At 51.7% G+C, this 26,804-nt stretch overlaps 1 protein-coding gene across 2 annotated transcripts in view; it reads right to left on the bottom strand.

The window, feature by feature from the left end:
* Positions 1–26,285, bottom strand: part of arhgef16 (Rho guanine nucleotide exchange factor (GEF) 16) — a 60,245-nt gene extending 33,960 nt beyond the window's left edge. The window contains exons 1-6 of one of the 2 annotated variants that reach the window (XM_078238761.1): positions 26,175–26,285; positions 10,123–10,815; positions 5,220–5,271; positions 2,901–3,067; positions 2,186–2,242; positions 617–777 (exon numbers count right to left, since the gene is read on the bottom strand). In XM_078238761.1, coding sequence (XP_078094887.1) covers positions 617–777; positions 2,186–2,242; positions 2,901–3,067; positions 5,220–5,271; positions 10,123–10,689 — 1,004 coding nt within the window. In that variant the 5' untranslated portion in view covers positions 10,690–10,815; positions 26,175–26,285. Of the gene's footprint in view, positions 1–616; positions 778–2,185; positions 2,243–2,900; positions 3,068–5,219; positions 5,272–10,122; positions 10,816–16,175; positions 16,292–26,174 lie in introns of those variants that run through there. The other variant, XM_078238762.1, reaches the window with a different exon arrangement.
* Positions 26,286–26,804: the final 519 nt, after the last annotated feature.

Below are 26,804 nucleotides of genomic sequence, written 5' to 3'. Positions count from 1 at the left end.
CTTCTCCCCGTGTCTATGTGGGTTTCCTCTGGGTGCTCCAGTTTCCTCCCACAGTCCAAAAGATGTGCTGGTTAGGTGCATTGGCCGTGCTAAATTCTCCCTCAGTGTACCCAACAGATGCCGGAGTGTGGCGACTAGGGGATTTTCACAGTAACTTCATTGCAGTGTTAATGTAAGCTACTTGTGACAATAATAAATAAATATATTATAACAGTGACAAGTCAGTAGCTGTCCAAAGATCATTAAAGGTGCTATGTAAATGCAAGTTTTCCTTTTAACTGAAGCTGTTAATGGGTTAGCTGAGTTCACACCAGAGTTAACGAACTGGGAGCCTCTCAACAAACACCCACAGTCTGCAATTGTCTGTGTATTTGGAGCTTGTAGAGAGATTGTACATCCCATACAAAGATCCACCAGAGCAGCATAGGAGACACTCTTCCACCCTCCTCCACTCCAGCCTCTTTCACCCTCTCCCTATCCACTCCACCGCTACACTTCCCTCCATCTCCCCCATCAATCTTTCCCTCCTATCCTTTCCCTCCTCCAAGCCTCCCTCCAAGCAACCCTCCTCCCCGTCCACCCTCACCTACACACTGCCCCCAACATCCTCTCCTACCTCTTACTGGCCTCTTGAATGTCACAGATGTTGGAGAAGAGATGATGGTGCTCGGTGGTGTTCATAGTCATCTGTAGTTCCTTTGAGTTCTTGAACATATTGATTAGGACGGTCAGGCTGTGCTGGTAAGAGTATTCAGATACAATGATCTCAAAGATGGCCTGTAGGAAAGAAAAGAATAAAGAGGGAACTCTTTCCATTTAATCTTCAGCCCACTCCTGTAGGACACAACTCTGGTGTCTCCCAAAGTGACCTGTTTTCTTATGCAAGTCCAAACAGAGTACCTGGTGGATATTCAACCCTTGAAACCTCACATTTGAGACCAAACAACTTTCCACCAAAAATCCACACATTTCCCAGTAAGAGTTCCTGGGCAGGAACCAGAAGTGGGAAGTCTAGCAGATATTTTAATCTTCTGGAATCCTCTGATATTTTAATCTCAGATATTCTAATCTCCAGGACTCTGTGTTTCAGACACTCAGCGAAAACATCAAACGCTTAGCAGGAAGATAGAGTTTCGCTCCCTCGGTTCTGTCCCAACAATACTCTAACTATTTCTAGGGGGACAGAACTGAAAAGGAGAGAAGTTATGTTTGAGTTGTATCAAACACTGACTGCACTGTGCACCATACTGGTCTCCATATTACAATGAAAAAAGGCCATGGAAGCAATGGAGGAGATGGGAGAAAGATTTGCAAAGATGACACATAACTGTAAAAGTTACATCGATCAGGAAAGTCTGCACCGACTGGGATTCCCTTCTCTAGAATTCAGAGGAACCTTCTTTGCCCAGAAAATGGTTAGAATGTGATCACAGCCACACAGAGGAGGTGAACAGGATTTAAGGAAACACAAGATAAACATAATTGAGAAAGGAATGGGAGGATATGCTGATGAGATGAGATTCAGTGGGATGGGAGGAGGCTCATGTGGAGTCTCAAGATTGGCACCGAGCTGTTGGCCTCTTTCTGTGCTGAATACTAAATGGCAGAAAGTGTCTTCGACAGCACACTCGCAGGGTGACGATCAGTCGATGCTAATCGCAGCATTGCCCCCAGTGTGCAGGAACTAACCGTGTGCCCTTTGAGAATCCTGGTTTCCTTTCGAGCATCAGGGGACCATCATCACAATGCTGCCCAATAACTGCCGCTGTGAGTGGAATTTTGACATTTCCCTCACACAACTCATCACTGACTGACTGACCAAACCTCTCACTGCAGACTCTCCATCTCATTCCCTTCCGCTTACAGGCCTTAAAAACCCAAATCCTTTGCTGTCACCAAACTACTTCTCAAATTATCTTGCTCATCTGTTCCTCTTTCCAGTTTTAGCAGCGCCCTGCACTGGGGGTTCTGGCCCTTCACCCCTGGATACGCCATGTACTGGGGGCCCTGGCCTTTCTCTCTGGATCTGCCTGGCAGCAGGACCACTGGCCCTTTGCTCTGCTTTTTCAACGTGACGCGAGGGTCTGACCTTTGCCCTTTACCCTCCAGCCTATTTCCCACAATGTCCTCTTGTGTTGGAAAGTCCCTGCTGTCCCACACATTCCAGCGTAACACGGGTCTGTACCTCTTGCCTCTTGCGTTCCTCAGCAGACAGTTTCTGTAGAATCCCTTGCTCTAACACCTGAAAGCAGTAAGAAGGGACAAGTATCATTAAGCAGCTTTCAGGAATCAGACCTCTGCCCTCAGTGGGTTAAATAAGAACCATGTGCCAGGGCTGCCCGGTGGTGCAGTGGTCAGCACTGCTGCCTCACAGCGCCAGGGACCCAGGTTCAATTCCAGCCTTGGGTCACTGTCTATGTGGAGTTTTCACTTTCTCCCTGTGTTTGCATGGGTTTCCTCCCACAGTCTAAAGATGTGCAGATTAGGTTGATTGACCCTAGTATCGGGAGATTAGCAGGGTAAATGAGGGTTACGGGAATTGGGCCTGGGTGGTCGGTACAGACTCGATGGACCGAATGGCCTCCTTCTGTACACTGTATGGATTCTATGATTCCATGTATTTTATATAGCATCTTTCAAGACATCAGGAAGTTTCAAAGCACTTTACAGCCAATTAATTACTTTTCAAAATCTTTTCAATGGGTACATAGACCTGAGTTTAAGATCTGATCAGAAAGATAGTACTCCAGACAGTGCCACACTCCCTCAGCACTGCACCGGGAGAGTTGGCATGGATAGTGTGCTGGGTTACAGCTCCTCTAACGGTAGCAAGTATGAAGTTAACTGACACTTCATGTTGCAAGAATCAGGATAAAACAATCCCTCGAACTCGCACTCACCTGAGGCAACTGACTCCATGTCATCTGTGCCGGGCGGTAATTCTGAACCACAATCTTCTCATCCGGTTCTGTGGATTCCAAGTGTCCGGTGTCGTCCAGCAAGTCATCGTCCGACTCAGGAACGCTGGTCAGGCCTCTCTCCCGTACCTCCTGGTATAACCTCGGGTCTGAAGACAGGAGTTTACTCAGGAAGGAGCTGAAGGTTTCGCACAGGTTACTCATCCCTCCCCCACCACCCTGGCTATCACTGGCCTCCTCCGAGCCCTGGAACAAACCTACTGCCAAACCTTCCCGCTGCCAGAGGGAGAGACGCCGGAAAGCCCCCAGGATGGGATTCTCTGCCGGCTGCTCGGGATCCATCACTTCCCGATAAAATATCTGACCAACTGGTTCCGAATAAAGTCACTAATTTTCCTCTTGTACCGGAGGCCTGGATTCCTCACTCTGGTTCTTGTCCTGTTCTGGGAGCTCTGTGAAGGTGACGTGCTGATGGGGAATGTGACAGGTTTGCTCGAGGAACTTGCTGAAGTATTCTGACTTACAATTCACCTCATTAAAACCCTCTCAACACATTGGACAAGAGGCAAACCATAAACAAATCCCAGGGTTTCCAACCAGCTCACCTGACATTTATCCCTAAAACATTCCAGTTTAACCTGTTGACGTTGTACAGTAATTTAAAGTACATCTTTCCTAAGGACACTGACTCTTAATCAGGTTCCAATTCTCCGCTCTCCTGAAGGTGCTGACTCTCCATAGTGGATGTAGGATTCTCTCCTACCTTCAGGGTCAAATCTAATGTTTGAAATGCATGAAAATCCATTGTGATATTTAGAAATCCATTGAGAGATCCACACAGGTAAAGTTTGTGTTCTCTTGTATTGAAAGTGCATAGTCTCTTCCGAGAGGGACACAGCTCACTTCCCCCACAGTCCACAGAGCCAAGGCATAGACTAACAGAAGCAAGTGGACGGCACAGTGGTTAGCACTGCTGCCTCATAGCGCCAGGGACCCAGGTTCAATTCTGGCCTCGGCTCACTGTCTATGTGGAGTTTGCACATTCTCCCCGTGTCTGCGTGGGTTTCCTCCAGGTGCTCTGCTTTCCTCCCACACTCCAAAGATGTGTGGTTTAGGTTGATTGGCTATGCTAATTGCCCCTTAGTGTCAGGGAGATTAGATTAGATTAAATACGTGGGGTTAAGGGGATAGGGCCTGGGCGAGATCGTTGCTCGATGGGCCAAATGGCCTCCTTCTGCACTGCAGGGATTCTATGAGTCAAGTGGGAGCAAGGGTACTGCTGGATTCTAACCAGCCACTAACAATCAGATGACCACACCAAAGCATCAACCAGCCATAGCAAACTCTACCTGCTTTCTTTTCAATTACGTTTGCTGCACTCGTCAAGGTTCAGGGTGTCAATGCTGGGTTGTGTGTCAGATAGACAATGACAGGGTTACACAGTAACGGTTAGGAAAATAGAAATTAGGAGCGAGAATAGGCAATTCAGCCCTTCGAGCCCGCTCCGCCATTCTATATGGTCATGGCTGATCTCCATCTCATCCTAACTCCACTTTCCTGCCTTTTCCCCAAAGCCCTTTATCCTGCTTTTGAGCAAACATTTATCTATCTCTTGGTTACCCTTGCCTTCCTTAGTGAGCTCCCCCTACAGGCACTTTTTCCAATTCCCACACCAGCCAATTCTGCAACCTCTTCAATTGCCAATTAATGTTTAATTAATGACAGTATTGTTCTGCAGTCTCATTAACCCCAAGAGCCAGATTTAAACTCGGGATAATTACTGCCAATATGCCATAGCAAAATTTCACCCATCCTTGGGTTCGAACACATGCCTCACGTCCCGCTCATTGATCTATCCAATGTTTCAAAATTAGAGGCTAGCCATGCAACTTTCAATAGAACATTGAAACCACTTGAACATTTTCCCCTTCCCGGGAGAAGGTGGTAATAAATTCCTTCCCATTCGCCCCTCCCCTGTACATAAAAATCAAGACATTCAAACAAGATTCGAATTGTTGAGGAAGATTAGCAAGAAATTCTCCCCAGGGCAACAACCCTCTCTCAACCACCAAAATTAGATTAGTAGGGTGTTTGTCTCAGTGCTGAGTGTGGGATGTTTCTCAGGGAGAATGAATGGTGTACTTGCCTGAAAACCATAATATTGCCAAGGCTTTGGACCCAAACCCCACCCCCGCAACCCCTACACATCACAGCTGTGCCCATGTCCAACCCGCCCTGTTCAAACTACTCTCTCAACGACATTGGTCATTTTCGCGCACAGTCCACCCTCACACTCCTTACCATCCTTAAAGGAGCTCCGAATTCTGGGTCCTTTCTTTCGTCCTAGTGTTCGCTGCAAGGGAGGAGACCAACAATTGATTGAATTTTCATTAACTATTAAAATCTACCCCCTACCCCATCCCCTCAAGCCCAAATCTATTTGAACCCCTCGCCCCAGGTTACGGTCCCATGAGAGACACATGGGGGGGGGTGGGGGGAGAGACACATGGGGGGGGGGGTGGGGGGAGAGACACATGGGGGGGGGGGGTGGGGGGAGAGACACATGGGGGGGGGTGGGGGGGGAGACACATGGGGGGGGTGGGGGGGGAGACACATGGGGGGGGGTGGGGGGGAGACACATGGGGGGGGTGGGGGGGGAGACACATGGGGGGGGTGGGGGGGGAGACACATGGGGGGGGGGTGGGGGGGAGACACATGGGGGGGGTGGGGGGGGAGACACATGGGGGGGGTGGGGGGGGAGACACATGGGGGGGGTGGGGGGGGAGACACATGGGGTGGGTGGGGGGGGAGACACATGGGGTGGGTGGGGGGGAGACACATGGGGTGGGTGGGGGGGGAGACACATGGGGTGGGTGGGGGGGAGACACATGGGGTGGGTGGGGGGGAGACACATGGGGTGGGTGGGGGGGAGACACATGGGATGGGTGGGGGGGGAGACACATGGGGTGGGTGGGGGGGGAGACACATGGGGTGGGTGGGGGGGGGAGACACATGGGGTGGGTGGGGGGGGAGACACATGGGGTGGGTGGGGGGGGAGACACATGGGGTGGGTGGGGGGGGAGACACATGGGGTGGGTGGGGGGGGGAGACACATGGGGTGGGTGGGGGGGGGAGACACATGGGGTGGGTGGGGGGGGGAGACACATGGGGTGGGTGGGGGGGGGAGACACATGGGGTGGGTGGGGGGGGGAGACACATGGGGTGGGTGGGGGGGGAGACACATGGGGTGGGTGGGGGGGGGAGACACATGGGGTGGGTGGGGGGGGAGACACATGGGGTGGGTGGGGGGGGGAGACACATGGGGTGGGTGGGGGGGGAGACACATGGGGTGGGGGGGGGAGACACATGGGGTGGGTGGGGGGGGAGACACATGGGGTGGGTGGGGGGGGAGACACATGGGGTGGGTGGGGGGGGAGACACATGGGGTGGGTGGGGGGGGAGACACATGGGGTGGGTGGGGGGGGAGACACATGGGGTGGGTGGGGGGGGAGACACATGGGGTGGGTGGGGGGGGGAGACACATGGGGTGGGTGGGGGGGGGAGACACATGGGGTGGGTGGGGGGGGAGACACATGGGGTGGGTGGGGGGGGAGACACATGGGGTGGGTGGGGGGGGAGACACATGGGGTGGGTGGGGGGGGAGACACATGGGGTGGGTGGGGGGGGAGACACATGGGGTGGGTGGGGGGGAGACACATGGGGTGGGTGGGGGGGGAGACACATGGGGTGGGTGGGGGGGGAGACACATGGGGTGGGTGGGGGAGGAGGCACATGGGGTGGGTGGGGGGGGGAGACACATGGGGTGGGTGGGGGGGGGAGACACATGGGGTGGGTGGGGGGGGAGACACATGGGGTGGGTGGGGGGGGGAGACACATGGGGTGGGTGGGGGGGGGAGACACATGGGGTGGGTGGGGGGGGAGACACATGGGGTGGGTGGGGGGGGAGACACATGGGGTGGGTGGGGGGGGGAGACACATGGGGTGGGTGGGGGGGGGAGACACATGGGGTGGGTGGGGGGGGAGACACATGGGGTGGGTGGGGGGGGGAGACACATGGGGTGGGTGGGGGGGGGAGACAAATGTGGTGGGTGGGGGGGGAGACACATGGGGTGGGTGGGGGGGGAGACACATGGGGTGGGTGGGGGGGGGAGACACATGGGGTGGGTGGGGGGGTGAGACACATGGGGTGGGTGGGGGGGGGAGACACATGGGGTGGGTGGGGGGGGGAGACACATGGGGTGGGTGGGGGGGGGAGACACATGGGGTGGGTGGGGGGGGAGACACATGGGGTGGGTGGGGGGGGAGACACATGGGGGGGTGGGGGGGGGAGACACATGGGGGGGTGGGGGGGGGAGACACATGGGGGGGTGGGGGGGGGAGACACATGGGGGGGGTGGGGGGGGAGACACATGGGGGGGTGGGGGGGGCAGAAACATGGGGGGGTGGGGGGGGCAGACACATGGGGGGGTGGGGGGGGAGACACATGGGGTGGGTGGGGGGGGGAGACACATGGGGTGGGTGGGGGGGAGACACATGGGGTGGGTGGGGGGGAGACACATGAGTTGGGTGGGGGGGGAGACACATGGGGTGGGTGGGGGGGGAGACACATGGGGTGGGCGGGGGGGAGACACATGGGGTGGGTGGGGGGGGAGACACATGGGGTGGGTGGGGGGGGAGACACATGGGGTGGGTGGGGGGGAGACACATGAGGTGGGTGGGGGGGGAGACACATGGGGTGGGTTGGGGGGGAGACCCATGGGGGGGGTGGGGGGGAGACTCATGGGGGGGTGGGGGGGGAGACTCATGGGGGGGTGGGGGGGGGGGACTCATGGGGGGTAGACTCATGGGGGGGCGGAGGGGGAGACACATGGGGGGGGTGGGGGGGGGAGACACATGGGGTGGGTGGGGGGGGGAGACACATGGGGTGGGTGGGGGGGGAGACACATGGGGTGGGTGGGGGGGGAGACACATGGGGTGGGTGGGGGGGGAGACACATGGGGTGGGTGGGGGGGAGACACATGGGGTGGGTGGGGGGGGAGACACATGGGGTGGGTGGGGGGGGAGACACATGGGGTGGGTGGGGGGGGAGACACATGGGGTGGGTGGGGGGGGAGACACATGGGGTGGGTGGGGGTGGAGACACATGGGGTGGGTGGGGGGGGAGACACATGGGGTGGGTGGGGGGGAGGCACATGGGGTGGGTGGGGGAGGAGGCACATGGGGTGGGTGGGGGGGGGAAGCACATGGGGTGGGTGGGGGGGGAGGCACATGGGGTGGGTGGGGGGGGGAGACACATGGGGTGGGTGGGGGGGGAGACACATGGGGTGGGTGGGGGGGGAGACACATGGGGTGGGTGGGGGGGGAGACACATGGGGTGGGTGGGGGGGGAGACACATGGGGTGGGTGGGGGGGGGAGACACATGGGGTGGGTGTGGGGGGGAGACACATGGGGTGGGTGGGGGGGGGAGACACATGGGGTGGGTGGGGGGGGGAGACACATGGGGTGGGTGGGGGGGGAGACACATGGGGGGGTGGGGGGGGGAGACACATGGGGGGGTGGGGGGGGAGACACATGGGGGGGTGGGGGGGGCAGACACATGGGGGGGGTGGGGGGGGCAGACACATGGGGGGGTGGGAGGGGAGACACATGGGGTGGGTGGGGGGGGGGAGACACATGGGGTGGGTGGGGGGGAGACACATGGGGTGGGTGGGGGGGAGACACATGGGGTGGGTGGGGGGGGAGACACATGGGGTGGGTGGGGGGGGAGACACATGGGGTGGGTGGGGGGGGAGACACATGGGGTGGGTGGGGGGGGAGCACATGGGGTGGGTTGGGGGGGAGACACATGGGGTGGGTTGGGGGGGAGACCCATGGGGGGGGTGGGGAGGAGACTCATGGGGGGGTGGGGGGGAGACTCATGGGGGGGTGGGGGGGGGGGACTCATGGGGGGGTAGACTCATGGGGGGGCGGAGGGGGAGACTCATGGGGGGGCGGAGGGGGAAGACACATGGGGGAGCGGGGGGTGAGACACATGGGGGGGCGGGGGGGAGACACATGGGGGGGCGGGGGGGAGACACATGGGGGGAGCAGGGGGGAGACACATGGGGGGAGCAGGGGGGAGACACATGGGGGGAGCAGGGGGGAGACACATGGGGGGAGCAGGGGGGAGACACATGGGGGGAGCAGGGGGGAGACACATGGGGGGAGCAGGGGGGAGACACATGGGGGGAGCAGGGGGGAGACACATGGGGGGAGCAGGGGGGAGACACATGGGGGGAGCAGGGGGGAGACACATGGGGGGAGCAGGGGGGAGACACATGGGGGGAGCAGGGGGGAGACACATGGGGGGAGCAGGGGGGAGACACATGGGGGGAGCAGGGGGGAGACACATGGGGGGAGCAGGGGGGAGACACATGGGGGGGTGGGGGGGGAGACACGTGTGAGGGCGAGAAACGGGAGGGGGGGAGAGAGACACAACTGGGGGTGGGGGGGAGGGGGGAGGGGGGAGGGGGGGGGGGGGAGACACATCCGGGGGGGTGGGGAAGACACACCCGGCGGGGGGAGGACCCCGGGGGGGGAGGACCCCGGGGGGGGGGGGGGGGAGGACCCCGGGGGGGGGGGAGGACCCCGGGGGGGGAGTACCACGGGGGGGGAGGAGCACGGGGGGGGAGGAGCACGGGGGGGGGAGGATCACGGGGGGGAGGATCACGGGGGGGAGGATCACGGGGGGGAGGATCACGGGGGGGGGGATCACGGGGGGGAGGATCACGGGGGGGAGGATCACGGGGGGGAGGATCACGGGGGGGAGGATCACGGGGGGGAGGATCACGGGGGGGAGGATCACGGGGGGGAGGATCACGGGGGGGAGGATCACGGGGGGGAGGATCACGGGGGGGAGGATCACGGGGGGGAGGATCACGGGGGGGAGGATCACGGGGGGGAGGATCACGGGGGGGAGGATCACGGGGGGGAGGATCACGGGGGGGAGGATCACGGGGGGGAGGATTACGGGGGGGGAGGATTACGGGGGGGAGGATTACGGGGGAGGATTACGGGGGTGACCGGAACCTGTTGGGAGTGGTGGGAGGGCCTTTAATATGGTGGCGGTGGGTGGGGAAATCAATATTTGAGACTTGGTTGAGATGACACACACCGTATCCATGATAAGAGTTTCTCCCCTACCTTGGTCCTGGCTGGACTTCGTGCTGGTTGCACTGTTGCTGTTTCTGTCAGCGGTTGCAGTGTGGGAGGAGGTAACAGCCTCTTCTCATCTGCAAAGTCGGAGAATCCGTCCGTTGCCACTTTATATGACATATTGCGTCGATTACGTTGCAGGGTCCCACCTGAGCCCCCCGCCTCCCTTCCATCTTCGTACCGCAAGTCACTCGGTGGCATGCTCTGAACTTCCCTCCGTCCGCTGTCCCGCCGGCCAGAGGGTGAACTGCCCTGAGGCCGCATTTTCGTCTTGGTGCCCATGGCTAATTTACTGGGGATAATCTGTTGGTGCCCAGCCTTCAGTGCAGCTGGACTGTCAGTGCTCAAAACCACCTTTGGCATGTCCGAGAGTGATGGCATGGAAGTGGCGTTGGCTAATGCCTGGTTGTCCACTCCGAGCAGTGAAGATTTGCCACTCATTGGAGTCAACCTCTCCGAATCAGAGTTAAGCCGGAAGTTGGATCCAAACTTTTGCTCCAACATCAAGGCCTGGGACTTTTCGTCCAGGTTACTGTCCGAATGCCGTTGAGACATTTTCCGTGCGGGGATTTTAGGTAGCAGTGACGGAAGAGTCAGGAGTCTAGCAAGTCGGATGGACAGTTTCTTCAACTTGTCATCTCCTCATGAGGCCTCGTGATCGTCCAATCGCAAACTTCTCATCTTCATAAAGCAAGAAAAATGAAGCACAAGATCACAACTGATCCATGGGGCGGTGATGGCCTAGTGGTATTATCACTGCACAATTCATCCAGAAACTCAGCTAATATTCTGGGGACCCAGGTTCGAATCCCGCCACGGCAGATGGTGGAATTTGAATTCAATAAAAAAAGAAATCTGGAATTAAGAATCTACTGATGACCAGGAACCCATTGTCGATTGTCGGAAAACCCCAACTGATTCACTGTTGTTGCTTAGGAAAGGAAATCTGCCATCCTTACCTGGTCTGGCCTACATGTGATTCCAGAACCACAGCAATGTGGTCGACTCTCAACTGCCCTCCGACAACTAGGGATGGGCAATAAATGCTGGCCAGCCAGCGACGCCCATGTCCCACAAATGAATTTTTTAAAATGACAGATCCCATGGTGAGCAAAGTTCCTTAGTTGCTCCAAACAAGCAATTCATCGAAACTAGAAGCAGGAGGAGGCCATTCAGCCCTTCGAGCCTGCTCTGCCATCCATTTTGGCCATGGCTGATCGTCCAACTCAATAGGCTAATCCTGCTTTTCCCCATAACCTGATGATGCTCACCAGAGGAAAAGGCCATTGGATGAACTACTATGGGGTGACTGGGGCCTATGCAGCCTGCAGTGGTGGAGTGAGTCAGCACTTTCAGGAGGAGGGAGAAACCGGAGCCAGCCTCTATCAGGGAGTTCCTTCATTACAGCTGCAAGCTTCTGAAAAGCTTTTTAATTATTTTAAGCACATATGTGTGAGACTACGTGAGGTTTAAAGGCCTAATAAACCTGGTGTTGCTAAATCAGCTTTAATCTTTGAACGAATTACAATTTTGAAAAGGGTCAGGTGATGTTTTCCCCATTTGCAACAGACTAATAAAGTTTGATGAAGTCAGGCTCTCCGATAGGTTGACTCACCTCCCTGGATGGCCGAGAGTGTTTCCCTGGGTTGCAACAGCCATGATGGCGGGGGGGGGAGGTTGTCAGTGAAGCTTTAACTTTGCCCGAACACAAACTGTGCGGTTCTCAAAAACAAAAAGAGCTTTTTGAACCAGCAGACACCCACAGGATCAAAGGTCACTGCAGACACTCAGGCGTCGGTTCGAGAACTTTGAATGGAATTATTAATCAGCCAAACAACATTTTGTCCTTTTGAGAGGAGTTGAGGGTGGGGGCAGTGAGGGGAATGCCAGCTGCAGAGACCTCTTGCCACAGCTCTCAAGTTAATATCGCACCAACAGGGCATAGCTTTTAATATGTTAGTCACTGGGAGATTGGAACCGATCCCCATTCAGAGGGAGGAAAAAAGATTCAACTTTGTCAGCTCAATGTCACCCAACGCACGTCGTTCTAACCGGGTGAGCACATTGTGCTGTGGAGAATTATTTGGGTTACCGTGGGGACACAGAGAGAGAGAGGGGTCACTTCTAACCCTGCGCTGGAATCTAATCCAGGTCAGAGTTTATGAACTCCCCTAATGTCTTGGTTAGGCCATAAGACATAGGAGCAGAATTAGGCCACTCGGCCCATCGAATCTGTTCCGCCATTTAATCATGGCTGATTTTGTTCTCATCCCCATTCTCCTGTCTTTTCCCCATAACCCCCGATCCCCTTATCAATCAAGATTGGTTGGCAAAATCACTGTCAGATGTGGGACTGAGCTACCCAGGCCGAGAAGGCAAGGTGGCACAGTGGTTAGCGCTGCTGCCTCTCATCGCCAGGGACCCGGGTTCAATTCCAGCCTCGGGTGACTGTCTGTGTGGAGTTTGCGCATTCTCCCCGTGTCTGCGTGGGTTTCCTCCGGGTGCCCCGGTTTCCTCCCACAGTCCAAAGATGTGCAGGTTAGGTTGATTGGCCGTGCTAAATTGCTCCTCAGTATCAGGGGGACTAGCTAGGGTAAATGCATGGGGTTACGGGGATAGGGCCTGGATGGGATTGTGGTCGGTGCAGACCCGATGGGCCAAATGGCCTCCTTCTGCACTGTAGGATTCTAAGATCACAGTTTTGAAGTTTTGCGGTGCCAAGTTAGATAGTGTCGGGCATCACACGTGACATTGTTATCTATTGTCTAAGGCGTACAGGGAATAAATATCAGTTGGGTTCCTGTTCCTTAACGATTCCCAGTGACCGTTTCTTGAAAGTGCAGAGAAGGACAGGGTCTGACCACTCCCTCACCCACCTCCTCTCCTCCCACAGTCCAATAGCTTACTGTCCAGGCTGACACACACAATGGCCACTTGTACCAGATATTGCCAAGCATCAACCTTTCAAACTGTGGCAGATTTTTGCAAACCAAAAGAGAAAACAAAATTGCATTTTTGTTCAGCTGTCATCAGACATTGAGAAAAATCAATGAGGTAACAAAGTTACAGAATCCTACAGTGCAGAAGAAGGCCATTCGGCCCATCGAGAATGCACCGACCACAGTCCCAGCCAGGCCCTATCCCTATAACCCCACGCATTTACCCTAGCTCATCCTCTGACACGAAGGGGTAATTTAGCATGGCCAATCCAGCTAACCTCCACATCTTTGGACTGTGGGAGGAAACCGGAGCACCCGGAGGAAACCCACGCAGACACGGGAAGAATGTGCAAACTCCACACGGACAGTGACCTGAGCTGGGAATCGAACCCGGGACCTTGGCGCTGAGAGGTAACGGTGCTGACCACTGTACCATCCTTAAAAAAGCCTGGGCTAGTCCGGGATCAGTTGAAAAGTGGTCATCAAATTGGTCAGCAGTTGGGTGACAGGACTAAAGAAAAACCAGGCGTCGTCTTGTCTCATCATTGGCTGCACGACCCCCAGCCAATCTCAGGAGGTTTACGATGCGCTGAATCTGAGTGTTCCAGTTAAAGGTAACGTTCGTCCCCAAAATTAGGCAAACCATCAAAATGCAACAACGTAGCATTTTCATTTTCCAGAAAATAAACTTTCTGGGGATGGGCCAGCAGTTGTCTTATATAAAGCTTTATTTTCTGGTCACATTCAGAGGTGTGAACGTATTAACCGATTTCGCCTGAGTCACCCTGTCTCCTATGTTTGCAGAAATAACAAAGCTTTTAAAGTCAGGGGTGGAGATGGAGGGATCGAGAATTAGAGGGTTTGAATTCGAGTCATTTTACAATGGATTTCACAACCTCAGGACCCCTGAAGCATTTCACAGTGAATGAAGCACCTTTGATGTGTAGTCACTGTTGTAATATAAAATTAGCACACAGCAAGATCCCACTGACAGCAATGCAATAATGATAACCTGTTTCAGCGATGCTGCCTGAGGGATAAATACTCGCCAGTTCTCTGAACGAGTGCCACGAGGTCTTTTACACCCACTTGAAAGAACATTCATGGCCTCAATTTAACATCTCACCTGTACTCTGCAGCACTCCCTCAGAACTGCATTGGAGTGTCAGCCTAGATATTGTGCTCAAGTTTCTAGAGTGGGATTTGAACACCCAGCCTTTTGAACTTCTGAACAACACTGAACTTAAGGCCAACACCTAAAACAAGTTAGTTAGGTCTAGTTTTCAGAGATAGACTCAAAGACTTGGATGAAGGGTGTCATCCTCAAGTGGCAGTATCTAAAAGGTTAAGATGGAAAAGATAGTCAAGAATGCTTGCCTTCATCGGCTGGGGCATTGAGTTTAAAAATTGGCAAGTCACGTTGCAGCTTTATAGAACCTTAGTCAGGCCGCACTTGGAATATAGTGTTCAATTCTGGTCGCCACACTACCAGAAAGATGTGGAAGCTTTGGAGAGGCTACAGAAAAGATTTACCAGGATGTTGCTGGTATGGAGGGCATTAGCTATGAGGAGAGATTGAAGAAACTTGGTTTGTTCTCACTGGAACGACGGAGGTTGAGGGCGACCTGATAGAAGTCTACAAGATTATGAGGGGCATGGACAGAGTGGATAGTCAGAAGCATGTTCCCAGGGTTGAAGAGTCAATTACTAGGGGGCATAGGTTTAGGTGCGAGGGGCAAGTTTTTTTTACACAGAGGGTGGTGGGTGCCTGGAACTCGCTGCCGGGGGAGGTCGTGAAAGCAGATATGGATAATGAGTTTTAAGGGGCATCTTGACAAATACATGAATAGGATGGGAATAGAGGGATATGGTCCCCGGAAGAGTAGGGGGTTTTAGTTCAGTCTGTGCAGGGTTGGAGGGCCAAAGGGCCTGTTCCTGTGCTATAATTTTCTTTGTTCTTTAACTTTGAGGATACAGAGCCTTCAACGGAGGCGATGGCCTAGTGGTATTATCACCAGATTACTAATCCAGAAACTCAACTAATGTTCTGGGGACCCAGGTTCGAATCCCATCACAGCACATGGTGGAATTTGAATTCAATAAAAAGTATCTGGAATTAGGAATCTACACATGAACTTGAAACCATTGTCAATTGTCGGCAAAATCCATCTGGTTCACTAATGTCCTTTAAGAAAGGAAATCTGCCATCCTTACCTGGTCTGGCCTACGTGTGACTCCAGAACCAATTATGTGGTTGACTCTTAACTGCCCTCGGGCAACTCGGGATGGGCAATAGTGGGGAGGCAATGGTCTAGTGGTATTATCGCTAGACTATTAATCCAGAAACTCAGCAAATGTTCTGGGGATCCAGGTTTGAATCCTGCCATGGCAGATGGTGGAATTCGAGGAATGAGTTCCAGATTCCCTCCACCCTCTGGGTGAAAAAGGCTTTGCTCAAATCCCCTCTGAATCTCCTGCCCCTTACCTTAAACCTATGCCCCTGGATATTGACCCCTTTACTGAGATGAAAGTTCCTTCTATCTACCCTATGTCGCTCAGAATGTTGTACACATCTCAGGGTCAAATATGACCCAAAATTGTGAACAGTCGGGTTCAGTCTCAGACCAATGTCACACAAAAAAATTTATCTAATTATCATATTGCTGTCCGAGGGAGCTGCTGTCCACAAATTAGCTGCTGAGATTCCTACATTGTCACAGTGACTACACTTTTAAATGATTTAATTGGCTGTCGGAATTTACTTTCAGATATCCTGAGGCTGTGAGACGTGCTAAATAATTGTAAGATGATTCTTTGACTCAGAGAAAGTTGCACTGCCCCAAGGAAATTGAGAATGAAACATGGGAAAGAGCGGGTTCCTCCTCTCTGACAGACAACAAGAGCGTACTTGCAGCTCAGTCACACGGTGAGCTGTTTGCCAAGTTCAGTTCCAAACTCCCCCCAATCAGCAGCACAGCAGAGGAAGCTGTGCTCACGCCCTCAGCATTCTCCCTTTTGTCTAATCCTGGATCCACACCAGCTCCCAGGGGATAGAACACACACAAATAAAAAGTCTTGAGAGCTTCAATGCCTTTCAATAACCTCAATACTTCCTAGGAGTGCTTTACAATTGGTTGAAGTATCTTTCAAGGAAAATTAATCTTGCAATGCCAACAACGATGAGATATTAAACAGATGATAATTGGGTGGCACGGTGACGCAGTGGTTAGCACTGCTGCCTCACAGCGCCAGGGACCCGGGTTCGATTCCCGTCTTGTGTCACTGTCTGTGTGGAGTCTGCACGTTCTCCCCGTCTCTGCGTGGATTTCCTCCGGGTGCTCCGGTTCCATAGAATCCCTATAGTACAGAAGGAGGCCATTCAGCCCATTGGGTCTGCACCGACCACAATCCCACCCAGATCCTATTCCTGTAAGCCCACATATTTACCCTGCTAATCCCCTTGACGCTAGGATCAATTTAGCATGGCCAATCAACCTAACCCACACATCTTTGGACTGTGGGAGGAACACAGTAAGAAGTCTAACAACACCAGGTTAAAGTCTAACAGGTTTATTTGGTAGCAAATGCCACTCGCTTTCGGAGCACTGCCCCTTCGTCAGGTGGAGTGGAGATCTGCTCATGAACAGGGCATACAGAGACATAAACTCAATTTACAGAATAATGATTGGAAGACAGTCTTTACAGATAATCAAGTCTTAAAGGTACAAACAATGTGAGTGGAGAGAGCATTAAGCACAGGTTAAAGAGATGTGTATTGTCTCCAGATAGGACAGCGAGTGAGATTCTGCAAGACCAGGCAAGCTGTGGGGGTTACAGATAGTGTGACATGAATCCAAGATCCCGGTTGAGGCCGTCCTCATGTGTGCGGAACTTGGCTATCAGTTTCTGCTCAGCGACTCTGCGCCGTCGTGTGTCATGAAGGCTGCCTTGGAGAACGCTTACCCGAAGATCAGAGGCCAAATGCTCGTGACCGCTGAAGTGCTCTGGTGTTCATTCATCCGTTGTCGCAGCGTCTGCATGGTTTCCTGCTCGACAATCACCAGGCAAGACTGTTCTCTTCCTGTCGGGGAGCACTTCAGTGGTCACGGGCATTCGGCCTCTGATCTTCGGGTAAGCGTTCTCCAAGGCGGCCTTCACGACACACGATGGTGCAGAGTCGCTGAGCAGAGACTGATAGCCAAGTTCCGCACACATGAGGACGGCCTCAACCGGGATCTTGGGTTCATGTCACACTATCTGTAACCCCCACAACTTGCCTGGTCTTGCAGAATCGCACTGGCTGTCCTGTCTGGAGACAATACACATCTCTAACCTGTGCTAAATGCTCTCTCCACTCACATTGTTTGTACCTTTAAGACTTGATTATCTGTAAAGACTGTATTCCAATCATTATTCTGTAAATTGAGTTTGTGTCTCTGTATGCCCTGTTTGTGAGCAGATCTCCACTCCACCTGACGAAGTGGCAACGCTCCGAAAGCGAGTGGCATTTGCTGCCAAATAAACCTGTTGGACTTCTTACTGTGTTTACCCCAGTCCAACGCTGGGAACTCCACATCACAACACTGTGGGAGGAAACCCACGCAGACACGGGGAGAATGTGCAAACTCCACACAGACAGTGACCTGAGGCCAGAGTTGAACCGGGTCCCTGGCGCTGAGAGGCAGCAGTGCTAACCACTGTGCTACTGTGTTCCCACAATCCAAAGACGTGCGGGTTAGGTGGACTGGCCATGCTAAATTGCCCCTTAGTTTGAGGGGGACTCGCTATGGTAAATGGGGTTATGGGGTTAGGGCCTGGGTGGGATTGTGGTTGGTACGGACCCGATGGGGCAAATGGCCTCCTTCTGCACTCTATAATTCTATGAATCTAAACAATGTTGTTGGAGAGTTAAATAATGGGCAGGACACTGGAAAACTAAACCTGATCTTCAAAATAATGCCCTGGGATCTTTTCCTGAGAGGACAAATAGGTCTTTGGTCTCATCTCATCTGAAGGAATGTACCACCAACATTGCAGCACTCCCTCAGTATAGCATTGGAAGTTAGCCTAGAGGTCTCTGTGGGGCTTGAACCCACAAACCTTCTGACTCAGGGCCAAGAGTGCTACCACTAAGCCACAGCTAACTGGTCAATCAAGAGTTGGTGGTAGAATTAGAAGATCGGTTTTCATGTAATCAGGCATAGCAAAGCTTAACTTCAGTTTCATTTAAAGAACTACGATTAATCAAACAAAATACTGGGAAATAAAAGCATGTGCGATTATTCCAGCTGTTCCCCTTGGCAACACTCAAGGGTGGTTTGGGACCTGGAGTATATTCAGCTGTTAAACTGCGGCAGTGTTTAACTTGGCCTGCCCCTTTAAGACTACATCTCAGGTATTCCCTATGGGGAGAGGCTGAAGGGAGTTCTTGTCCTATATCTGCCGGCTTCCAACTCCTGCCCCCGGGGAAGAGGCCAGGTTATTAAGGAACAGAGGAAATGGCTGGCTTTCCTGCGTAAAATTCCTGCCACCAGTGAGAAGCTGAGGAACAGCAGCATGACAAGCACGAGGAGGTAGTCAGGACAACCTCTTTCCACTTGAGCACTTAGGAAAGAAATCCTCTGGATGTGATAGCTATATTGGCCATTCAGTGGCAGCCCCAAATTCTTAGCTTCCTCCTGTCACTGACCATCATGGGTCTGGCTGGCCACAGTACAAACTCATTCCAAACCAGATCTATTAACAAAATCATGACCCCATTTCATAAGTCAATAACTCCCCTCATGCATTCCCTCAGTGCCCTTGCCTGTCCTAATCGTCCTTGGCAATGCTACCCCCGTGGCGACAGCCAGACAGATGCCGATTTTCACTGGTGGAGTCTGTAGCTGTCTTGAAGGCCAATTTCGAGCAGCTCTTGGCCAGAAGGTCCAGCCGTGGACTGTGTCATGTTGACGTGTGCAGCAGCAGTCTAGACTCATTGACTGAAGGGTAAGCATGCTGATAGAGAGGCTGTAGTGAGGGATGAATGCTGTCACCCTGAGAGCCACAGTAAGTTTGTGCTCCATTGGAACCAGGCGGAGTCTCAGCAATCCTAGTAACGTGTTAGAGATCAGGTTGCTGAACTGATGGGAGACCCCACAAGTCCCTTATCACAAGGGAATTCACAGCCACCATGTCAGTCGAAGGGCAAGGCATCACTGGGTGCAACAAGGGTTGGACGTGGGCCGAAAGAAAAGCAGAGTATGAAGAAAAGGGGACATGTTCTCTCTCTGTCCAACCCCAAAAAAGGGTGGCACAGTGGTTAGCACTGCTGCCTCACAGCGCCAGGGACCTGGGTTCAATTCCCGGCTTGGGTCACAGTGTGTGTGGAGTTTGCACTTTCTTCCCGTGTCTGTGTGGGTTTCCTCCGGGTGCTCCGGTTTCCTCCCACAATCTGAAAGACGTGCTGGTTAGATGCATTGGCTGTGCTAAATTCTCCCTCAGTGTACCCGACCAGATGCCGGAGTGTGGTGATGAAGGGATTTTCACAGTAACTTCATTGCAGTGTTAATGTAAGCCTACTTGTGACACTAATAAATAAATAAACAATGTTCTGAGCTCCTACTGTGGCACTCAGATTTTGGGTAAGGTTTTGTGTGGAAGCTGCAACATTGTCCATCAGGTCATGCATTATGATTGGATCCACAAGTGTGCGAATGGAGTTGGTCAGCACTTCCAGAATGGGCTCCAAACTCCACACAAAACCTTCTCAGGAAGAGAGTTCCAAAGGATCACAACCCTCAGAAAATATTGTGCCTCATCTCTGTTTAAATGGGCTATCCCTTATTTTTAAAACAGTGGCCCCTAGTTCGAGACACATCGACCCTGTCAAGACCCCTCGGGACCTTATATGTTTCAGTCAAGTCACTTCTCACTCTTCTAAACTCCAGCACATACAAGCCTCGCCCGTCCAATTTTCCTCATAAGACAATCCGCCCATTCCAGGTGTTAATCTGGCAAAGCTTCTCTGCACTGCATCCAAAGCATTTACATCTTTCCTTAAATAAAATGATCTATTATCAATTCTCCAGACTCACTTTCTATAGGACCAATACTCACTTTGTTAACTCATTCTTTTAAAAATATTTATAGAAACCCTTACGATCTGTTTTTCTATTACTGGCTAGTTTGCTCTTGTATTCTATTTTTTCCCTCCTTAATCTTTCAGCCATCTTTTGCTGTGCATTAAATTCTGTCCAATCTTCTGACATTCTGCCTGTCTTTGCACAACTATATGCTTCTTTTTATGTTTGATACTATTTTTAACCTTTCTAGTTAACCACAGATGGTGTGTCTGTCCCTTAGACTTGTTCTTACTTGGTGGAATGTATCTATACTATGTATTCTGAAATATCTCTGTAAATGATTGCCATCGTAAGAAGTGTCACAACACCAGGTTGAAGTCCAACAGGTTTATTTGGAATCACGAGCTTTCGGGGCGCTGCCTCTTCATCAGGTGAGGAAAGGTGTTACTCACCTGATGAAGGGTGACACTTCTTACTGTGCCCACGCCAGTCCAACGCCGGCATCTCCACATAATGATTGCCATGGCTTCTCTGTTGACCTATCCCTTAACCTAATTCTTTTTACCCAGCTCTGCTTTTGTGTCCTCATAATTGTCCTTAAGCCAAAATGTAAACTTCAATTATATACAGTGCCCAGGGTCCGGTTTCAATTCCAGACTTGGGTAACTGTCTGTGTGGAGTTTGCACGTTCTCCCTGTGGGTTTCCTCCCACAGTCCAAAGATGTGTGGGTTAGGTGTATTGGCCATGCTAAATTACCCCACCGTGTGCCAAGATATGTAGGTTAGGGGGATGAGCCATGGTAAATGTGTGAGGTTACGGGAATAGGGCGGGGGAGAGGGTCCTGGGTAAGATACTTTGTCAGAGAGTCGGTGCAGATTCGATGGGCTGAAAGGCCTCCTTCTGCACTGTAGGGATTCTAGGGCCACTACTACCTTGGAGCACCTTCACTGGGAGATCATTAATTAACTGTTGCACAATACCAGGTCCAGTATAACCTGCTCTCAGATTGGCTCCAGGATGTATTGTTCAAAGAAACTGTTCTGAAAACATTCTATGAACTCTTCATCTCGGCTACCTTTGCCCATCTGAATTTTCCATATACGTAAATTAAAAGCTCCCATGATTATCACTGCGCCTCTCTGACAAGCTCTCATCATTTCTTCCTTTATGATCCACCCTACCATGTGGTTACTGTTAGTACATGACCACTGCAAGTGATTTATTGCTGTTACCATTTCTCATCTCTACCCAAACTGTTTTCACAACTTAGATCATCTCTCTCTCTCTCTCTCTCGTGCTAATCCCATCATAACTCAGAGCCAGGCCTCCACCTTTCCCTCGCTTCCTGTCCTGTACCCTTCAATATTCAGGTCCCAATCCATGTCCTCCTGCAGCCACATCTCTGTAATCAAATCATATTTATTTATTGTGAGAGCTCGCAGTTCATCTGTTTTGTTTGAATGCTTACTGCATTCAGATACAGAGCCTTTGGTTTGAGAATATTATTGCAGCGTGCAGAGGAGGTTTACCAGACTGATTCCCTGGGATGGTGGGACTGACGTATGAGGAGAAATTTAAATTTATTTATTCATGTCACAAGTAGGCTTACATTAACACTGCAATGAAATTACTGTGAAAATCCCCTAGTCGCCACAAACCTGCATCCGTTCGGGTACACTGAGGGAGAATTTAGCATGGTCAATGCACCGAACCAGCATGTCTTTCAGACTGTGGGAGGAAACCGAAGCACCCGGAGGAAACCCACGCAGACACGGGGAGAACGTGCAAACTCCACACAGACAGAGAAATTGAGTCTGTTAGGAATGTATTCGCTGGACTTCAAAAGAATCTCATAGAAACCAATAAAATTCTAACAGGATTAGACAGGGTAGACGCAAGAAGGATGTTCCCGATGGTGGGGGTGTCCAGAACCAGAGATCACAATCTGAGGATACAGGGTAGACCGTTTAGGACAGAGATGAGGAGAAATTTCTTCACCCAGAGAATGATCAGCCTATGGAATTCACTACCACAGAAAGTAGTTGAGTGTTTTCAAGAAGCAGTTGGATGTGGCACTTGAGGCAAAGGGGATCAAAGGATATGGGGGAGAGGGGGGGAGCGGGGGGATTGGGCTATTGATTTGGATGATCAGCCATGATCATAATGAATGGCGGAGCAGGTTTAAAGGGCAGAATGGTCTCCACTTGCTCCAATTTTCTATGTTTCTATTCTTTTTATAACCTTAGTCTCATCTGTTGATTTACTATTCGAGTTGAACCCTCCACCTCTTCCTGTCACAGTCTGTTTTTCATTCCCGTAATAATAACTTTTTCTTTAGCCTTGTCTTTAGTCTTTGATTTACCACTTCTTCCCAAATATGATCCCTTTCCCCCACTATTTAGTTTTAAAAACTCTCTGTTTCCCTCGTTATGCAGCTTGGTAAAACACCGGCCCCAGCACGGTTCAGGTGTAGACCATCCCAACGGTGCAAATTCCTCTTTCCTCGGGACTTGAAACCTATAAAATTCTGAAGAGGTTTGACAAGCTGTGCGGGTTAGGTGCATTGGTCATGCTAAATTGCCCCTTATGTCTCGGGGTGTGTAGGTTAGAGGGATTAAAGAACCCTTCGGCCCTCCAAGCCTGCACCGACCATGTGTCCGTCTGAACTAAAACCTCCTTCCCTTCTCGGGACCATATCCCCCTATTCCCATCCTATTCATGTATTTGTCAAGACGCCCCTTAAATGTCACAGGGTAAATATTTTGTACAGGATAGCACAGTGATTAGCACTGCTGCCTCACCGGGTTCAATTCCGGCCTTGGGCCACTGTCTGTGTGGAGTTTGCACTTTCTCCCCGTGTCTGCGTGGGTTTCCTCCGGGTGCTCTGGTTTCCTCCACAGTTCAAAGATGTGCAGGTTGATTGGCCATGCTAAATTGATCCTTAGTATCAGGGGGATTCGCAGGGTAAATACGTGGGGTTATGGGGAAAGGGCCTTGGTGGGATTGTTGTTGGTGCAGGCTTGATGGGCCGAATGGCCTCCTTCTGCACTGTAGGCATTCTATGATTCTATGACAGGGTGGACACTAAGAGATTGTTTACGCTGGTCGGGGAATCTAAAGCACAGTCCCAGGATGAGGGGTTGATTACTTTGGACTGAGATGAGGAGAAATGTCTTCACTCAAAAGGTTGTGAATCTTTGGAATTCTTTGCCTCAGGGGGTTGTGGATGCTTCATCATTGAATAGAAAGGAGAACATGCCCCAGTCTACATCAATGGGGATGAAGTAGAAAGGGTCGAGAGCTTCAAGTTTTTAGGTGCCCAGATTACCAACCTGTCCTGGTCCCTCCCATGCCAACATTATAGTTAAGAAAGCCCACCAACGCCTCTATTTTCTCAGAAGACTAAGGAAATTTGACATGTCAGCTACGACTCTCACCAACTTTTACAGATACACCATAGAAAGCATCCATTCTGGTTGTATCACAGCTTGGTATGGCTCCTGCTCTGCCCAAGACCGCAAGGAACTACAAAAGGTCGTGAATGTAGCCCAAACCATCACACAAACCAGCCTCCCATTCATTGACTCTGTCTACACTTCCCACTGCCTCGGTAAAGCAGCCAGCATAATTAAGGACTCCACGCACCCTGGACATTCTCTCTTCCAATTTCTTCCTTCGGGAAAAAGTTACAAAAGTCTTAGGTCACGTACCAACTGACTCAAGAACAACTTCTTCCCCGCTGCTGTCAGACTTTTGATTGGATTTACCTTGCATTAAGTTGATCTTTCTCTACACCCTCGCTATGACTGTAACACTACATTCTGCATTCTCTCGTTTCCTTCTCTATGAACGATATGTTTTGTCTGTATAGCGTGCAAGAAACAATATTTTTCACTGTATGTTAATACATGTGACAATAATAAGTCAAATCAAAATCAAATCAAAAGATTTAGGCTGGGATAGACAGATGCTTAGTCTCTCAGGGAATTAAGGGAAATGTTGGGGGGGAAATGGTGCTGAAGCCCAATATCAGCCATGATGATATTGAATGGTTGAGCAGGCTCGATGGGCCGAGTGGTCTACTCCTGCTCCTATTCAGCTTTTGATTCGGTGAAAATTGGGTTTATTTCCCTCAACTGGAAACCATCATCCTCACTGGTTTCAGCCCCGGTGACCAAGATCTCAGCATCGGAAATTCTAAAGGCAGTATACAAACACACAAAATAGAAGGTGGTGGCCATTCAGCCCCTTGAGCCATTCAATAAAATCATGGCTGATTTGTCTGCGTTGTGCTCCACATTCCCCATCTACCCTCAATCACATTCGATTCCCTTGTCTAACAGGAATCTAACTCTGCCTTAAAAATATTCAGTGATCCCTCTCCCACTGCGTTTTGAGGCAGCGAGTTCCAAAATCACACCACCTCCAGGGAACACAATTCTCCTCTCTGTATAAGGCTGATACTAGGCTGATACCTAATTTCAAAACAGTGTCCCCCCCACTCTAGACTCACCCGCATGAGGAAACATCCTTTCAATGCCAGCCTTGTCAATATGTTCACAATCTTGTCCACTTCAATCAAGTCACCCCTCACGCTCCTAAACTCCAGTGGAAACAAGCCCAAGCTGTCCAGCCTTCCCTTAAAAAAGACAACCCACTTATTCCAGATGTAAATCGAGTAAACCTCCTCTGAACTGCTTCCTCACCCGCCTCGCTAATATTTACCCCTCAGCTAACTTCACTAGAAACAGACTGCCTGGCCGTCATTACAAACTGCTGGTGGGATCTTATGTACAAATTGGTTGCTGCATTTTCCTGCCTACTACAATAGCAACTTCAAACGGTAATAACAAAAGAATTGCGGGTAACATACTCAGCAGGTCAGGCAGTGTCCGTGCAGAGAGAGAAACAAAGTTAACGAGTGGGATTTTCCGGCTGCGCTCATCTCCAAGGCTGGAAATTCCCACCCGAGGTGAACAGACCATTGCACGTCCACCTCCGTCCCGCTACGATTCCCGTGGCAGGTGGAACGGAAAAATTCCACCCAACATTTCAGGTCAAGATGACTTTTCATCATCAACCTGAAACATTTACTTGGTTTTCTTTCTCTCTCTACAGACACTGACTGACCTCATAGAATCATACAGAACAGAAGGAGGCCATTCGGCCCATCGAGTCTGCACCGACCTCAATCCCACCCACGCCCTATTTCCATAACCCTATGCATTTACCCTAGCTAGTCCCCTTGACAGTGAGGGTCAATTTAGCATGGCCAATCCACCAAACCCACACATCTTTGGACTGTGGGAGGAAACCGGAGCACCCGGAGGAAACCCATGCAGACACGGGGAGAACAGGCAGACTCTGCACAGACAGTGACCCAAGACGGGAATCGAACCCAGGTCCCCGGTGCTGTGAGGCAGTGCTAACCACTGTGCCACCGTGCCATCCACACCTGCTGAGTTTTTCCAGGATTTTCTGTTTTTATTTCAGATTTCCAGCTGTACATTTCAGAAGTATTTCACTGTTTGGAAGGTACTTTGGGATATCACCAGGTGGTGAAAGACACTACAAAAAGAAAACTTTCTGCTTTTAGAAGTTCCCAAAAATTTTGGCCGAAGTATTAAGTTGGGATCGATGTCAATGTTTCATTCATGCCACACATGTGAAGAACCTTGGCACGTTCAACTGTAGGAAAGACTTCATTATAAATAGATGCTGTTGTTACCTATGTTCTGGAAGTTGCCACTCCCCTGAACCAAAGCCAGCAAGACACCTGAACAGAAGCAATAACCTCAACCAAACCCCTATCAATCTTCAGTGAGGCAGGAATTGACACCAGAAGATGTTCTGCACCCCACACCTTCCCATCGGTGTAAATAACCGTCAAACTCCCCATTGCAAAAAAAACATTTCTCAAACTGCTGGGAACTTTCCGGAAATGTTTCACAACTTTGAACCAATTGTATCAGTAACACTTCCGTAGGAGATTCATCCCGCTGAACAGAAAAAAAATCAAATAAAAAGTTCCTTTACCTTCAGCCTGTGAAATTGCGCTTCTTATTTTGGATTTGTAATTTTTATATAATTGAAATGTCTGGTCCGATTCCCACTCTCACCCCAACTGCAGCCTGAACTCCGCAGAGAAACTTCCGCAAACTGCGACCTGGCGTAACGTCAGGTGCACGAACGTAAAGGTAACCCAGCCCCTACCTGCAGCCGGAAACGAGCAGGAATCAGCAGCTCCCAGCCCAGCCCCTACCTGCAGCAGGAATCCAGCAAATACCAGCAGCTCCCATCCCAGCCCCTCTCTGCAGCAGGAAACCAGCAGGAACCAGCAGCTCCCAGCCCAGCCCCTACCTACAACAGAAACCAGCAAATACCAGCAGCTCTCAGCCCAGCCCCTACCTGCAGCAGAATCCAGCAAAAACCAGCAGCTCCCAGCCCAGCCCCTACCTGCAGCAGGAAACCAGCAGCTTCCATCCTAGACCCTACCGGCAGCAGAAACCAGCAAAAACCAGCAGCTCCCAGCCCAGCCCCTACCTGCAGCAGGAAACCAGCAGCTTTCAGCCCAACCCCTACCGGCAGCAGAAACCAGCAAAAACCAGCAGCTCCCATTCCAGCCCCTCCCTGTAGCAGAAACCAGCAGCTCCCATTCCAGCTTCT

Source organism: Mustelus asterias, chromosome 22 (genome assembly GCF_964213995.1).
Source record: "Mustelus asterias chromosome 22, sMusAst1.hap1.1, whole genome shotgun sequence".
NCBI lineage: Eukaryota > Metazoa > Chordata > Chondrichthyes > Carcharhiniformes > Triakidae > Mustelus > Mustelus asterias.
This window is presented reverse-complemented; position numbering and strand designations above follow the sequence as displayed.